General features: G+C 35.9%; 1 protein-coding gene across 2 annotated transcripts in view; it reads right to left on the reverse strand.

Moving 5' to 3' along the window:
- TTC37 (tetratricopeptide repeat domain 37) overlaps window positions 1-17,783 on the reverse strand; it is an 83,280-nt gene that overhangs the window by 52,630 nt on the left and 12,867 nt on the right. For both annotated transcript variants that reach the window (XM_029942621.1, XM_029942622.1), the window contains exons 7-18: window positions 17,381-17,456; window positions 16,850-16,990; window positions 14,449-14,544; window positions 14,232-14,340; window positions 7,287-7,427; window positions 5,539-5,640; window positions 4,580-4,719; window positions 2,488-2,574; window positions 2,296-2,399; window positions 1,707-1,833; window positions 589-768; window positions 141-265 (exon numbers count right to left, since the gene is read on the reverse strand). In XM_029942621.1, the coding sequence (XP_029798481.1) occupies window positions 141-265; window positions 589-768; window positions 1,707-1,833; window positions 2,296-2,399; window positions 2,488-2,574; window positions 4,580-4,719; window positions 5,539-5,640; window positions 7,287-7,427; window positions 14,232-14,340; window positions 14,449-14,544; window positions 16,850-16,990; window positions 17,381-17,456 (1,428 nt within the window). The remainder of the gene's footprint in view (window positions 1-140; window positions 266-588; window positions 769-1,706; window positions 1,834-2,295; window positions 2,400-2,487; window positions 2,575-4,579; window positions 4,720-5,538; window positions 5,641-7,286; window positions 7,428-14,231; window positions 14,341-14,448; window positions 14,545-16,849; window positions 16,991-17,380; window positions 17,457-17,783) is intronic.

Below are 17,783 nucleotides of genomic sequence, written 5' to 3' on the forward strand. Positions count from 1 at the left end.
CTATAAATAAATTTTGCTATTTCTTCTCTCAAAATATAATCTGGAATGAGGAAACTTGTCAAGTCCATTTTGGGCATAAATAGAAGTTTAATTTAAGGAACCAACAGGCTGTCTAACAGTTTAAATAAAAGGCGCCTTACTCAGCCACTGCTTGAGAATGCTGACCAGCTCTCAGATAGTATAATCCGCGCCTAAGCCACGCCCACTTTGCCGTCCCAGCACTGGCCTTTTGAGTAACTGTTGTTAGAAGAGCTAAGGCAGTTTCCTAAAATTAAGAAAAAAACCAGTATTAGATATAGCGAATATCATAAAAATATAGACAACCTATGTATAATACCTAAACATTTTCATTTACCACTTTAGATTTTTTAAACTTATACTGATTTATACTAATCTACAGTTTCAACAGTAAGTGAGGAATAATATAATGTCTGCCAATGAAAAGAAAATTTACTCCATAAACAATGGCAAACGTATTTCTATTTATCTACAAAGAAAAATTTTAAAAATAACTTTCAGGTATACATATATAAAAATGTTTCCATTTCTATACTCAGGATAAAAAAGTGCTTAAGTTATTAGACACACCATCTCTTCAAGCTCCACACTTAAGTCAACTGCTGCAGCTCCTGATTCAGCATCAGTATCATCTAATTCAAATGCTTTCCTGTAACAGCCGCGAGCTCTGTTTTTATCTCCTGCCACATCTCTGTAGTAATGACCTAAATAGCAGAAAACTTTTCCCATGTATGTGTCCAGTCTGGCAGCCTTTAAAATAAAGATTGATAGCAACACAATATTAAAGTTTGTTTGAGTGGGTCTCTTTAAAAACACAAAAGATACATGCACCGATTAAAAGAAAAATGGAACAATTTCATTAAACCTATAAAAAGATGCCAGCACATCCTTTAATGTATGATTGCTTTAGCAACAGGAAAGCTGGTTGTCACTGCTTATAAAAAAACAAGGGTAAAAATACTATTTCTTTGTTAAAAAGAAATGTGAAATTAAAGTTATTATTACATTCATCTTCTTTTATGCATCAAGGTAAGAATGTAAGACTTTTACTTGTGAAACACCTAAAATATAAAAAATTAAATGTCTAGAGGTATATATGGTCATAAAACTACAGTGGAATTACTTAAAAACAATATTCTTTTCCAGAGATAATTATGTCTCATTCTCTATTATGTCTGTTTCTTACATAAATAACTTTTAGAAGTGCCTGGGTGGCTCACTCAGTTAGGTAGCTGACTCTTGATTTCAACTCAGGTCATGATCTCATGGTCATGGACTCGAGCCCCGCATTTGCGCTAAGCATGAAGCCAGCCTGAGATCCTCTCCCTCTCCCCTCTCCGCCCTTCCCCGGCTTGTGCTTGCTTAAGTGTGCTCTTGGAGTGGGGGAATGGCATTAAAAAAAAAAAAAAAAGTGTGCTCTTGCTCTCTCTCCCTCTCTCTCAAAATAAATAAATAAACTTTAAAAAATAAAAAGTCAAATAAGTAACTTTTATTTTTTTATTTTCTCCTTACCCATATAACATTCTCACAAAACTTTATGTGAGAGAGATCAAACATCAAAAAAGCTCAGTTAAAAAAGAAACAGTTCAATAAACAGTAATTTTAAGTACCTAACTTATATGGTTAGTGTTTATGATTTTATAATGAATCCATTTCAACTAAGAATTAAATAATACCACATGTTTTACCTTTAGAAAGTGAGTCAGAGCCTTTGTTTTATCTTTTCTTGTTTCCTCATCCATGAACCAATATGTTAACCCAAGTTGATAATGATATTCAGCAACCTCAGCATCTTTCTCAAGAGCTCTCTGGAAACTAAGTCACCAAAAGGAAGTAAGAAGATACACACAAACACAATGTAGGAAACTCCTAGTTGGGACAAAGTTTGAATGACTCAAAGATGCTAAACCAGAAATAAGTCAGTAGTTTATCATTTAGATTAGAGAGAGATTAGAGAGAGAAAAAGTTATTTGAAGAGGAGCTTATAAAAGCAAATGGCCTTTTAGTTTTGCCGATGTGCTGTGTTTAAGAGCATACACTAAACATTATATATGCTCCTTGACCGTTACGATCAACCAGTCAGAATTCAAATCCATCACAGAATTTTCTCACAGTTAGTGTGCTACATGCTAAATACATTTCTTAAAAATATTGATGCATACACAGATCAAATTAATACAGAATAGATCTTTATCAAATCCACACATTTTGAATTTTTGCAAGATAAAATAAATTAAGATATGACTTGATCTATGAGCAATCTAAATGTATTCTTACCATTTCTCTGCTTGTGGATAGTCCTTTTTGGTAAAATGAATCAAAGCCTCCAGGTAATGAACTTCAGCTAGGTCAGGGTAAGAAGAGAGAAGGTCTTCCATAATCTATAAAGTAGATATCTGTCAATTTCCTTATTCAAATAAAGTAACTTGTAATTTAAAAAACTTCCCAGTTTGGATGGAAAAAACCAACCTTTGAAGCTTCATCCAATGAGCCTTTATTCAGATAGGCCAAGCTTTTAAGAACCAAAAGTCCTGGGATATTATTTGCATCAGAAACCTAGAAAATGATTGTAAAGAACTGCTATTAAGTCTCTTTCAACATAAATCAGCAATGTTTGTTTTAATTAAGGAATGACCATAGATGAGCATAGATTAAAGACATACATGTCCTGATTCCCATCACTATGAACACATTCATTTTTGTAACTTTTTGATTAGAGAAAATGTCAAATGCATTTCAAAAAATTAGAAAATAGTACAATAATCCCACATGTTCTCATTATCTAGCTTCAAAATTAACTCAAATACAATTTTTCTCATCCATACCTACACCCGTTTCACTACACACCTGCTTAAATTATCCCAGACATTATAACTTCTCATCAATGCTTTAGAATGTTTATCTAAAAACTAAGTTCATTTTTATATAACACAATCATACTACCATTATAAACACCTAGACAAACCAACAATACATTCTTCATATCATCAAAAAACTTAGCGAGTGTTTAAATCTCTCAGTTGGCTCAGACAATATCTGAATCAAATCCAAATAAGCTACATACATTTCAAGGCACTGATATGTCTCTTAGCCTCTTTTCATCTATAGGGCTCCCTTCCATTCTTTTTTCCTCTCTTACAATTGATGAATATAGTCTCATGGTCCTGAAGTGTTCCTTGGTCCCCTGTATCTTTTGTAAATTAGTCGTTAGGCCTGAAAGCTTAATCTGATTCAGGCCTAATGCTTTGGCAAGACTACTTCATGTGCATACGTACTTATTATGTACAGTTCTTTCTTTTAGTCATGTTAGCAACCACTGATCCTCAATGCCTTAGCTCTGTTAATTCATTACAGATCGCAAAATGGTGATTTTCCAATTATATATTCCTTTTTTCCTTATTCAATGGAATACCTCAACAAAATTTCCCTGCTCTCATTATCTCTTTGATTATTCTGAGAAATAGTTCATAACGGAAAGGCAGAATATTTTGATTCTTTCCAAATGGTTCCTCAGCACCCTCCAAAGATTTTTATTTATTGAGGATTTTTTGGTATCATCTTGAATACATGGATTTAAACATATTTGGTATTTTTCAATCTCCTGAAGTTACTGGTGCTCAAATTCCCCTTTAGCCAGTTCCTAAGCCTTTCTAACACAATTCTAGTAGCCTTATATAGTTTCCTTGCTTTTGAGCATTCTAAAATGTTCTGGGCTTATCCTATACATTTTCTGTTTCAGACCTGGATTTCACCAGCTGTCCAAGAAACTTTTTTTTTTTTTGGTGTGGGGGGAAAAAGAAAAGATTGGAAAGACCTCAAAGCATTCACACAAAACACATTATTGTTAGAAGACAAGTAGAAAATAAGAAATTAAAGTATTAGTTTTGAAGAGTACAAACAACTATTCTAATTTTGATGAAATGCAAAGTCCTTTGAGATACCAAACAATGATATTTTAAAAATTCAAAATTCTACAATACAGTGAGTAATTTTAATTTTAGATAAAAAATAGCTTTTATCAAAAAAGTGTTTAAAAGTACCATGTTGTTATAATTCATAATTAATAGCTTTTTGCCAAAAAATTTCTAAATGCCTGAATCAAAAACATTAAGAAATAGGATTCCTTCTTAAATATCAATCTCCTTCTATTTTATTAAATTGAAAAACAAGTAAATAATATTGTTTACTATGAATCTACTAGAGTCCTTAACTGTTCTTGTCAATAATCTATGAAATCTTTTCTGGAGGAAAAAATTTAGAACCCCAAATTAAAAATAATCAAGTAGGAATAACCTACGAGGGCTAAAAGAGAAAAGGAGAATAAGAATAATACTAAAGAAAGAAAGCACATCTATGAAAAACAGTCTAAGTACTTAACCAAGAGGGAAACAAATAACTTTGGAAGTTTCCGAGTGTGTGATCTGGAAAGTGCAGATGTGGTGAATTCATACCTCTAACACAAAATTTGTCTGAGTAAATATCTGTGGTAAGGAGAGAGTGGTTGATGCCCGGTTGACTGGAAAAAATAAAGTTGAAGGGAAAAACCTGATGATAAGACTACCTGATCAAGAGTACAAATTGCTTCCACTGAAGATTCATAATCTGAGAGTTTAATCAAAGCCTCTGCTTTCAAACGGAGACAAAGATTCTTCTGATGAAGACTGCCACCAGACACACCAAGATTATCTATGTTCTTCAGAGCTGACAAAATTAAGGACAACTGAATGAAGACAACCATATTCACTTTTTTCTTCATGTTAAGGGTGAAAAATAATAAATTGGAGATACAGTAAGAATAAATTGCCAAAATAATATACACGAAAAATAATTCAGAGCTAAAGATAGATTCTTCCTTGAATTCTTTATGGAAACATCTGAATTTAAAACACAACTCAATTTAAAATCTCTATCTTTACAAATATATGATAAAATTGAACACCCTGAAATACAATGGCTGTCTATATGTGTATCTGCTACATAACAAAGGTTAGCCAAATCATCAGTAACAAACTTAGCAAATTAGGAATACCAAAAAGGGAAAGAAGCAGAATTCAAAAGGACCAGGGTGAACTGTTTCTCAACTACGGAGGGTAGGCCACCAGCTGTGTCAAGACCAGTGAATCCCTTTTTATGATTCCCTGCCCTCACATGACCCATCTGATCACATTCAAATAGGCTCCAAGATGCCTAAGGCTTCTCTTATTTACATCAGAGGAATCGAAAACTCCTGAAGTCCTGGATGCACCAGAAACTTGCTTAAATGAAAACACAGAGCACCTCCACACAAGCCTAAACGGACTAAGTCAAAATTCCAAGGAATCCTTTGAAAAATACTCATTGTTAATTTAAAAGTAACTACACTATATGCATATATACTTGGCATTATTTGACCATCTCAATGAATTTTATATTAGTAACTTACAATACAAAACAAAGCATGTGAGTGTTTTTAAACCACTATCTTTCTCCTTTAATACGAAAGGAAACAGAGTTGGCCACCCATAGAGATATCAGGAATACCTTGATTGCATGAAAGAACAGCTTCCTTAGGTCTATGCATTTTAACTTGGGCTTCGGCCAGATGATACCACCCAGCTGTGCAAAGAGGGCTTTCCTTTAAGCCTAAAAGGATAAAAGCAGTCACAAAATCCAAACTTACTAGGACCACTGAGATGAATGGCACTACCATCTACCCCCGAGATCAGATCCCTCCCCTCTCCCTTGTCTCTCATACGTGATCATTCCCCACATTGATTCCATGCCCCAGTTCATTTCTCCACCACCACTACTTCAGCTCACATCTCCACCATCTTTTGACCCCAGATCACTGCAAGTGCTTGCCACCCATTCCAATTCATTCTCTACACTGCAGCCAGAATACCTCTAAAAATACAAATGGAATTATGAAATTTCCCTGCTTAAAACATTCCACAGGTTCCCAGCTGCCCTTAGGATACCATGCAAACTTCTTCACAAGGGGTACAAAGCCCCTCTCCAGCATAATTTCTTAACTCTTCCTGCTCCCGTAGGTCCTCCTCACATCTTGCTGAACCACGCTGAATCCCTGCCACGCTCTCCTCTCAGGCTATTTCAGCTCTTGGCTTGGAAAGCTCCTCCCACTCCAAGCTTTCATTTGTTATTCAGCAATTCTACTTGAATTTAAGTTCATCCATTCTGACAAATGTTAAAACTAAGTAAAAGTTTCTTGGCAAAACTAAGATAAAGATTCCTAAGGGTGGCAGCATGGTAAAAATATATCTAAGTATCCGTATTTTACAAATGAGACACAGAGAATTTAATTAGTTTTCTCACGGTCTTGAAATTAGTGAGCAACAGTTTTGGAATGAATTCAGACCTAAGCAAATTCCAGAATATATAAGCATTATTTATTTTCTGCTCTATTTTACTATCTTAAATATACATTCCTATTTTTTTAATGTTTTTATTTATTTGTTTTGAGAGAGAAAAAGAGAGAGAGAACATGCAGGAGAGGGGCAGAAAGAGAAGGAGATAGAATTCTAAGCAGGCTCTGTGCTGTAAGTGCAGAGTCTTACAAAAGACTTGATCTCAGGAACTGTGAGATCATGCCAGCAGTTCCTACCTGGCAGTCTACTAGGTGTTTTTTACCTGACAGCCCCCTGCATGAGCCAGTCTGAGCAGATTTGGAGCTGCGGACCTGTACCATAGCTCACCCGAGCGATCCTGAAGTTACCTTTAGATCATTATAATAGTAAGATTTTTTTTTTTCCTTGAATGGGGTTTTCTGCCCTTTTTTGAACATACAATGTATGGACTAGCATGCTGACATGCTAGGCATGCACACTGCAACCAAGATGCCTCCTAAGTAACAGCATATGGATTCATTCTATTTGAAAATGAAGTATGGGAGCAGCAAAGGACAAGAAATCAGACTCCAGAGGGTTGCAAAACCCTGTGAAGGAGTTTGCATGTTATCCTAAGGGCAGCTGGAAACCCGTGAAAGGCTTTAAACTGGGGAGAAAATATGTGTACATTAAATTAATGTATTCATCAGCTGTCTGCCCCTGCCCCCTAATCCACTGAATAAACACTTCCTGTACTAACCCCATGGGGAGATAGTACCTTGAAAGCTATCTCCCTGTCTCCTTACTTGTGACAAGTAATAAAAGTTCTTTCCTTTCAATAATACTTCCTTGCATTGTGTTCAATTTAAAGCACTCCAAGCGACAAGACCCTCGAGTTTGGTTACAGCTGTACCCCATGTCACATGCTCTATGCTGTACACTTGCCTTCCGTTAGGTTCCTAACAGCATCTTCATACTTTTTGTCTTGTAATGCTTTAATCCCCAAACCAATGAAGCCTGGACCACTTTTTGGATCCATTTCCACTAGTCTGTGACAATACTGCTGTCCTTCATCAGTAAGACTGCCTGGAATTAAAAAGAAAAATTATTAGCATGCATACTCCAAAATTCTTTAAAAAATTTTTTTAGGTTTATTTATTTTTGAGAGAGACACAGAGTGCAAGTGAGGGAGGACAGAGAGAGAAGGAGACAAAGAATCCAAAGCAGGCTCCAGGCTACAAACTGTCAGCACAAAGCCTGATGTGAGGCTTAGACTCATGGACCGCGAAATCATGACCTGAGTTGAAGTGGGATGCTTAACCAACTGAGCCTCCCAGGGGCCCCAATACTTCAAATTTCTAATTGCCCAAACATATATACTTAAATCTCAAATGCTATCTTACATATCTTCCACCATATAGATTCCAGAAATTCAAAACCTAAATAGACCAACAAATAACAAAAATTTTAACGTTTCATTAAAAACTTATGCTCCTCATCTTGTTAAATTTTGGAAGTAGAAACCACTTCACCCACTGCAGTATGGGTAAACCAAACCTTCAGTTACACTCAGAGGTTTCAAACAAGAAACCTACTGCTACTAGTCACTAGTGAGACACACCGCCTTCCGCGTGCCAGCGCTGCTTTTTCCGTTCAGCAGTAACAGTTTTGGCTGTTACATGAAGGAATCCCTAAGGGCAGTTTCTTCGCCCGTGTCTCTCCCTGGGCAACCAGGTGCTGCGAGAGATGTGGCCACCAGGCTGCCATACCTAGTGTTCTTCCGGAATCTAGGATTAATAGTCTACTTGTCAAGATACTATACAAAAACTTAGGCACATTCTTCTTAAGATTACAAGTCCAGTAAGTAGTATATTTCTCCATTCTTTCAAAAATTTTATTTTCCTATATAAGTTAATGGTTAAGCTTATGTCATAATCATCCAATGCTTATATTTATTTCAAATTTATGTTGCTAAAATAATTTAGTTTAGAAAATATTATTTATTACATTTCCATTTTTTTCCAACCTCAATCTCAGGTTTTCCCTCCCCAGAGAAGCATAAAAACAAGTGGAAAATGTGACTTCTGTCTTGAGAATAAACTGTGTGTAGTATCCACCACTTCAATAAATGGTTTAATCACAAAGGAAGATTCTTAAAAACTACAACCTGATGCAATAAATATGGGGAACAAATTAATTTATCTGAAAGAGCAGCCTGAGGCTTTAATGTCTATTTAAAACACATACCCTCATGTGGAGCCATTCTTTCAGTCACAGATGTCAAAGATAAATCCTTTGCATGTTACCATTTGGCCTATATGTTTCAAATTTTTCAAAACCAGATACACACCAATGCATAACCCATGATAGTACATACTGATTTAGAAGTCCAAGTTAGTACCAAGTTAGTAAAAAAAAAATCATAATGGCTAAAGAATTAAAACTTTAGTACTGTTTGGTGAGATATGAAGTAAGTTGGAAGAAATACTACTTTTATTAACTTGTAAAAAAGACCTGAATCAGCTATTATGATGCTTCTAGATATGAATTTTCTTCTTCCAACATGTTTCACTATTGCTTCCATAAATGTTAATTTCCAAAAATAGACATGCCTCGTTCCTCTCAAGCAAACCAGGGATTTCCCCCCCTTTTCAACCAGAGGTATTGTCTAAACTGGACATCAGAATCACGGAATGCTAAGCCCCACTGTTTCTGATTTCAGTAGGCCTGATATTAGACCTGAATGTTGGCATTTCTAATGATGTTACTGGTTCAGAGACAATACTATAAGAACCGCATTCCTATAGTATGTACCAATACCATATGCCACCTTTATCATTAGTCATCTATATACCTTCTGTTTCTACATCTGCAGCTAAACAGTAACTTCTAGAGGGTAGGGACTAGCATAGTATCTTGTATACAGTAGACATCGATTAAATATTGTAATGATCCTTTAAGAACACCATTATGAACTGATGTTCCAAAAAGCTTAGTCTGCTAATAAGTAATGGCTGAGAATTACTGTGGAAAAATAAAAATCTTCACCCTTCTGGAAAATAAAATAAAATGGCTATTAAAATTGTACCTACGGGCACCTAGGTGGCTTAGTCAGTTAAGCTTCCGACTTTTGCTCAGGTCATGATTTCACAGTTCGTGAGTTAGAGCTACATGTCAGGCTCCATGCTGGCACCGTGGAGCCTGCGTAGGATTCTGTGTCTCCTCCTCTCTCTCTGCCCCTCCCCTGCTCACACTCTGTCTCTGTCTCTCTCTCTCTCTCTCAAAAAATAAATACAACATTAAAAAAAAATTTTTTAATAAAAACATTTTTTTACCTTAAATTTCTACCCATCTGAATAGAAATTCTCTTATTCCATAGAAATGTAATTCGTGACAGACTACCCTGGCCACATAACTGCCCTTATTACAGAAAACACACCCGTGATAGAAAGAAGAAAAGTCATTCATGCATCTTTCAAGATCATCCATTTGCACAGTACCTAAAAACTTACAAAGGTAAACAAAGTATGGGTAGGTAGATGAAAACAATTTCTAAAAGGTTAAGATAAACATGAAAACCTTTAAAACAAGATAAACTTTCCTTAGTATCTGGGGGCACAATCACAGAAATCAAGAGATTTGGGGAGACTATGTTGTAGCTCTGGGAAACATATTCTCTACATATGACAAACAGGAATTTTCTCTAGTGTTTCCCCAAATCATCAACAGTAGTAACAACATTATTGATCCTATGTAGAGACAGGAAATTCCAAAGCTTCAATCCTCAATTCTCTTCATACTAACTGTTGCTGAGAATACTAGCTAAATAATAGGTGGAGACTAGAATCAGAGGAAATATACTTCTGAAAGGAAAATCATTTATTTAATTTATCTGCTCTTTTTAACATTTAATTTTTTTAATGTTTTATTTATTTTTGATACAGAGAGAGACAGAGCATGAGAGGGGGAGGGGCAGAGAGAGAAGGAGACACAGAACCGGAAGCAGGCTCCAGACTCTGAGCTAGCTGTCAGCACAGAGCCTGACTCGGGACTCGAACCCACGAACGTGAGATCTGACCTGAGCCGAAGTCGGAGGCTTAACTGACTGAGCCACCCAGGCGCCCCATCTTTTTAACATTTAAAAGCACCTAAGATTCCAGATTTAACAACTTGAAAACAAGTTTGACAATATTATTTTTATTTGTCAACAAAGCAAGCTAGATTTGGGGCTGATCAATGCTAAATCTCCAAGAATAAAAGGTATTCTGAAATTCAGGATAGATGCTCAGTAATACCTATAACAATTGTTTCCTAAATTTTACCACCAAAAAAAAAAGTGACTTTTAAAAAATAACCAATTGCTGACATCACAAAGAAATTGATCGCTACTATAGAATTTTTCTTTTATATAAACCTAGCTTGGGGAAAAAAACTCAAAACAGCATGTACTCATTTCTTTATTTTCATATGGATTTTCTAATATTTCCAGAGCACAAAATCTGGAACTTTTTCGTGTTTGGATTTGAAGAACCAAGCTTTCTTATCCTCCCCCATTTCAGCTATAAAGCAAAATAAAAGAAATTGAGATGGTCATTTAGCATGAAATAACATTTTATCAGCTGACAGCTGTGAAAGCTATTCACTACCTGTGATGTGAAGCTTTATAAACTGAATCATTTTGAAAATGAATCTTCAAGTCTCAACACTGAAAGGAGGACAAAGGAGAACGAAATGTACTGTCCCCAGGGTAAGAGAACCCAGTGCTGAGAAGTACCAAATCCCACAGATACTAAACCACACTGGGGGAGGACAGGTCAGCCTTTAAAGACCTTACAGATTTTCCCAAGTTCTTAATACACAGAAAGTTTGGTTTAGAAGAGCAATGAAAAAAAAACACAAGAAATCGTTAAGCATAGCTTCCTACTATCCTGCATTAACTGTTAAAGCTCAACCCCCAGAATAATGCTTTACCTTAAAATGTACCTAAACCTGAACCACTCCATCCCACAAATTCTTACAGCCAAAAACCCCATAGAGAAAAAACTCGTCCTTGATATACCATATGTGTCATCCATCTACCTACTCCCCTTTACCAGGTTATAAACCTTTCTCTCTTTCAGTTCTACAAAATACTGTCTCCAAGGATGGTTTTTTCCACATAAGCCAACATACTCTCTAATCATTCAGAATAACTCACTTGCTCTCTCTTTACTAGAATGCTTTGTTAAATACTGAATTTATGTGCAAAACTCTGCAGACTTTGTTGATCTAATTTCTTCTATAATTTTGTAGTCTCTTTGAAATAGAAGGGTCATGCATACTCAACAAATCTGTATTAGAGGCATACGTGTGCTTATTGAGAAAGCTTTCAATCAGTCCTCAAGAAGAAGTTTCAAGTATTCTCCTGTGCCATTTGGCATGTGAGGAGGTCAAAAATAAGGGAATAGTATAAACCATTAAGAGCTGAAAGAAAATAGAAAAGGATAAACACCAGCCATTACTTTCTCAATAGCAACTGTAACCGTAGAAAAAGGGATGGAGAAATGGGAGCCAGAGGTCAACTACGAAAATCAGCCCATTTATTTTGGGAACCTACTGGGTCTCATGTTAAAATCTGAAGAAACTAGGTGAATATTGGAACTGTTTCCTGTCAGTGGAAAAAGAAAACCCACAGAACTTCACGAGTATGCTCCTCATACTGCAAGTGTCTGACTGGGCCTCTGTTAACTTGCCCTGTCTTCTCGGCACTCTCCTCCCAAGCAACATTGGTACAATCCTCCTATTCCTCCAAAAGTTTACCATCCCCTTTGCCCCCTTCCTCCTCCTTTCCCTTAAACAGTCAGTCAAGTCCCTGGACTGCTTCTTGGAATACCTGCTAACCACTTCTTTGAACTCTTTTCCCATTACTGAAATCTAACTTCCAATTCAATAACCTTGGTTAGAAAAGATAACCCTAAATAAAGCCCTCCTAATCATAAAACTAGCTGCTCAGTATGTCAGTGAAGATCTTTCCTTGCCTTCTCTGTTGTTTCACATCAGGTTCCACCATGTCCCTGTCAGACCTCCCTGCATCTCCGTTTTCTACTTCCTTCTTTCCTTTCTTCCTCCCTTTCCCTTCAAGCCAGCCAGCACCACCCAAGACACAGTTTTCAGGTTTTTTGCCCTTTAGTCATCTTCTGAAGTCACGCATTCACTTCACTTTGACCTACATGCAGTTGATCTCTAAATCTTATGTCTAGCCTTAGTAGAGATCTCACCTCTGCAAGCCAGATGGGCATTTTCCCTTTGAATACCCAGTAACATCTCCTCTCCACAACTCAACGTTTTTACAGATGATCATTCCATATGAGGCCAATTTTTCAAGAGAGCTAAAAGTAAAATTATTTTCTCCCTCCATTTACCACTAACAAATCTCTGCTATTTTTTTTCATTCAGGTGTTACTTTCTATTGTCACTGTCATATTCGCAGTTCATTCATTCCCAAGATCATTTAGTCTACCCAACCTGGCCTATCTTCTATACAATCTATCCTGCATACTACCATAGTAGTTTGACTTTATACTTCATAAGTCAACTGCAACATTTAGTATTTCTTCTCTCACGTTAGTGAAAAGTACTCTTGCAAGTCTGTGACTTGGTTAAAGAAAAAGGGATCTGCTTACTTTTTACCAAAAAAATATAAGACTGAAAGTAACAGTTCTGAATTTTAATTCACACACCAGCCAGGAAAAAGGACAAGTAGGACTTAGAAGGGAAAGTTAAAGCGGGGAGAACCGTGATAGATGCAATGATATTTTTCCAACAGATGTTTTCCCTCAGCAATCTCCAGCCCTAGTTTTCAACAATTTTTCTATTATGAAACATGTGATAGTTATTCATATACAAAGCGTCCCCACATGTATACTCATTTAGCAACCAAGTGAAAACAATTAGTAAAGCTCTGCGATAATTTATAATCACTACCACATTGATACTGGTACTGTTATTTCCATTTCAGTGACTAATTTCTATGAACTTTGCTCATATCGGTTGAATCCAGGCATGGACAAAAATGATGGTCAAATTATGTGACAATCTATTTAGCACAGATACTGACAAAAAGGGCAGAGACTGGCGTGAAAACCAGCTGGGTCAGCCAGCTGATCTGGTCAGCTGTCAATGGACTGAACACCAGCCCTGGGCACAAGGTGTCAGCAGGCTTAGGACCCGGCAACTCCCAGCAAGCTAGCTGCTATCAGTTCTCTCTCCCCAGGAGAGGACACAAAGAAGCATGAACACAAGGCATACCTTAAGACACAGTTTCTGACTTGAATCTACTCTGTGTCATTAAAAAAGGAGATCACTCACACACTCCATTACTTTATAGTATTAAAGCATGTGTAACCATGTACTTGTGACCCTGTAACACAACATCAACGCTGAGAATGGGCATCCTTCACAAAACATTTTGTAACACAGTCATAGCCCTATGCAATATAGTCTAACCTATTCAACCAAAATCTATCTTATGTTATTTCTTCCATTACAGCAAATGAAACTATTTTACTATTCTGAAAAATTGCAACCTAGCTCCAAACTTCTGTTCATGCCTTCTAGAGTTCCTTTCACCTCCTCTGGTTTTTCTAATTTCTATGGAAAATTTAAGACTCTCTTCAATTCCCAGCCTTCCTAAAGACTTCAATGATTCATAATTCCTCTATATCACTTCGCTACATTTATGAGCCTCTTCATGTGCACAAAGAAAACATACCGTACTTCCTTTTATGTCCAGAAATATGCAAACAATACATTGGCACATGGTAGGCAATGAAAGCTGTTTTATTGCTAGCAACATCACTCTCACATGCTCATACACTCTTAGGATACACAATATAATAAAGAAGAAATTACCTGATTCAATTAAATGCAAACAAAGCACCTCTAATGGATATTGTACAGTGGGATAGATGTTTATCATTCCTTCACAGGCCTTTTTCAACCTAGCAGTCTCATGAGGAAACTAGAAAATATTAAAGTAAAATAAACTAAGTCATAGTAAAATAGACTCATGAACATTTTCCTTATAAGAATATAAAAACCACATCTGAGATTTTTAAAATCAACTTACTTTGGATAAACACTGAATGAAATGTCTATAAAGTACTTGGTGATCTTCACTAGGAATCTCTGATAAGCCCAGTGCATTCTCGAAAGCAGTTAAAAGCTGAAACAAACAAACAAAGCTGTCATCTGTAGCATACTGAAATGACAAATGTAATAAACAGTTGAAGATGGAAGACTCACTTGTACAAGATACAACCTCAACTAATTAATTGCAAATGTATTTTACTGTTCAGCCCTGACAATTTCATGAAGAAAAAAGTGGCTATGTAGGTTTCAGAATACAGTCTAACCCCAACTGGTCAGGAGACTGCACTGAACTAATAAGGGATAACTATATAAATCAGCATCATGAATTTAACAAAACATTCTGATGAGTGCTTGCTATTCCCTATAAAGTAGTCAACTGGAGATATATGGTCATATATAGCAATGTAACTATACTGCTCAGATCATTTATAAAACATCTCTACTGAAATCACCAGCGTGTCCTTTGGAACATCTTCAATGGTAGGAAATTTTTAATCTTAAAAAAAGACTTATGAGGTTATGCTTTTATCAAAAGAAAACCAGGAATATGACTGAACTATAATAAAATCACTTCTTATCCAATATTACTAAATGATTTTAAAGAAAATACCAAAAGAAGCTTCCTAAATATTTGAGCAAGAAGAGCAATTCTAGAATCCAAATCAAGCTTTTTAAAGGATACTATTCATTTAGTTATAGGAGTTATTTTTAAAAAATGAATTTCCATGACTTCATAATGAACACTCATATTACTTGCAATTTTCTTTGTGCAGTATGGTATAAAGTCTACATAAGAAGGTAAAATTTTGCTGCTCTGATTAAGTTAATGATCTGTGGAAAAGGAAGCCTAACTTGTGCTGTTTAGCAAAAGGGATTTAAAAAAATAGTAATGAAATTAATTCATCAGTAGGGGAGGAGATTACAGACAATTCAAAAAAATTTTACTTATTTTGCAATGTTTGATAGTCTGGTAACCTATACTTACATAATGTCATAATATAAAGACATGATTTAAGAGAAGTTGTTAGGACACCTGGGTTGCTCAGTCAGTTGAGCGTCCAGCTTTGGCTCAGGTCATAATCTCCCAGTGAGTAGGTTCAAGCCCTGTGTCAAGCTCTGTGCTGACAGCTCAGAGCCTAGTGCTTACTTCAGTTCTGTGTCTTCTTCTCTCTCTGCCCCTCCCTAGCTCACACTGTCTCCCTCTCTGTCTCTCTCTCCAAAATAAATAAACATTAAAAAAAAGAGAGAGAGAGAAGTTGACAAATCACCTAATTTTGTCAATTTTTTCCACAATGAAATCTATACACATATAAACTACACACAGACAAATGTAAATCTTATTTTTGTTATTTTTATCTCCAGCATTTAGGACACTGCCTGACAAATTTGGCAGGCTCTTAAAAACATTTTTTGAGTAAAGGAATAAATTAATGAGTGAACAAATGAACAAACATACAAAAACAAGGAACTTCCCATTTATAATTGCTTATATTTAAAAAGTCCATTTGGGGTGCCTGGGTGGCTCATTTGGTTAACTATCCAAATTTGGCTCTGGTCATGATCTCGCTGTCTGTGGGTTCAAGCCCTGCATCGGGCTCTGTGCCTGGAGCCTGCTTTGCTTTGGATTCTGTGTCTCCCTAATTCTCTCTGCCTCTTCCCCGCTGTGCAGACTCTCTCTCAAAAATAAATAAACTTTAAAAAAATTTAAAGTAAATAAATAAAGAGTCCATTCAATTTAACAAGTGTACACTGAGTGGTTATTACAGTAAGAAATTAAGTTTACTTTTAAACTTAGAAATATAAAAAAGTAGAATGATAAAACATTTTCCACTTACAGTTCAAAATCAATGGATAGTTTTAATCTTTTAAAAAATTCTTTTCAATTACTTCACTGTGCCCTACACTGTACACTAAAAAGGAATATTTCTAGATAGAAGTACCCTAAATAAATATCTTAAACAAAATACTCTAGTTGACTTGCTAAACTTCAAAGTAATTCAGGACTTTTATTTCACAAACATAAAGAAACATACCTTTAAGTACAACTTTTTAGAAATTACCACAGTTTTGTGAAAGCCAATCTCATAGTTTCTTTTTCACAGTGATGAAATAACTGATTTATTGTGGATTCTTATAAATACAGGGAAGTGAATTATGACACCCTAAATACCAATTCTACTCTGTCCAGACTGAGTATGAGACTGCAGGCCAATAATTCTGATGGTGTCAGCAAGAAGTTCTATGAATTTAAAACGAAATTCTTACAAAATAACAATTTTGACGTATGGTTCTTTTTTAGATTACACCACTATGTTTCCATTTGCTAAATTAAATGATCAGTTTTCATGACACACACTAGGGAGTAAATGGGTCAGTACCAACTGCTGGGTCTCGTTATTCTGGTCCTCAGTACTCTCAGCCAGCAACTGAGTCAGTCTCCTCCACAGCTGATAAAGCTCTTGGTCATCTGCACCTTCCTCCTGCCGCATCTTTATCAATTTGTGCCATGTTCGGGCCACCTACGAAGAGGGAGACTTAAATGGTTATTTTTATTTTAAATATCAAAAATGCCAGGGCACCATAACATACAGTACTTTTTAAAATATTCCCTAACTAAATGAAAGTTTTCCTTTTTAATGTTTATTTATTTATTTTTGAGAGAGAGAGAGAGAGAGAGAGAGAGAGCACATGCTCGCACATGGAGGAGGCGCACAGAGAGAGGGAGAGAGGGAATCCCAAGCAGAGCCTGATGCGTGGGGCTCAATCTCACAAACCAGTGAGAATCATGACCTGAGCTGAAATCAAGAGTCTGACCCTTAACCAATGAGCCACTCAGGCACCCTGAAAGCTTTCTTTTAACAATGACTTTATTAAAAGAAGTCTACCACTCCAGCAAATCGTTTACCAACCTCTACGTGTTTCTTTTCTTGGTGATATAGATCCACAAGTTTCTTACAGACATCGCACCACTTCTGTTTGTCAACACTTAGAATAAAAAAAAAAAAAAAAGGATTTTGAATCTGATTATTGAAAACAACCAAGGGCTTAAGACACTAAAATTAATAAATCCCAATAATACCGTCAGGTACTATTTTAAATTAGAACATAGCCTCTTTAAATTAAATCATATCCTCTTTCATACTGCAAGAAAATTTTTTATAAAGTGAGCCTCTCATTAAAAAAATAAAAGGTTTAAGAAATAATATCTTCCATGGTCTTAACTGAAAATGATATCAAACATCCCAAATTAATCTGACCTTGTATTAATAGTGTTTTGATTCTGTTTCAGTCACAATCAGGAGATTCTTTAAC

Source organism: Suricata suricatta, chromosome 6 (assembly GCF_006229205.1).
Source record: "Suricata suricatta isolate VVHF042 chromosome 6, meerkat_22Aug2017_6uvM2_HiC, whole genome shotgun sequence".
Taxonomy (NCBI): Eukaryota; Metazoa; Chordata; class Mammalia; order Carnivora; family Herpestidae; genus Suricata; species Suricata suricatta.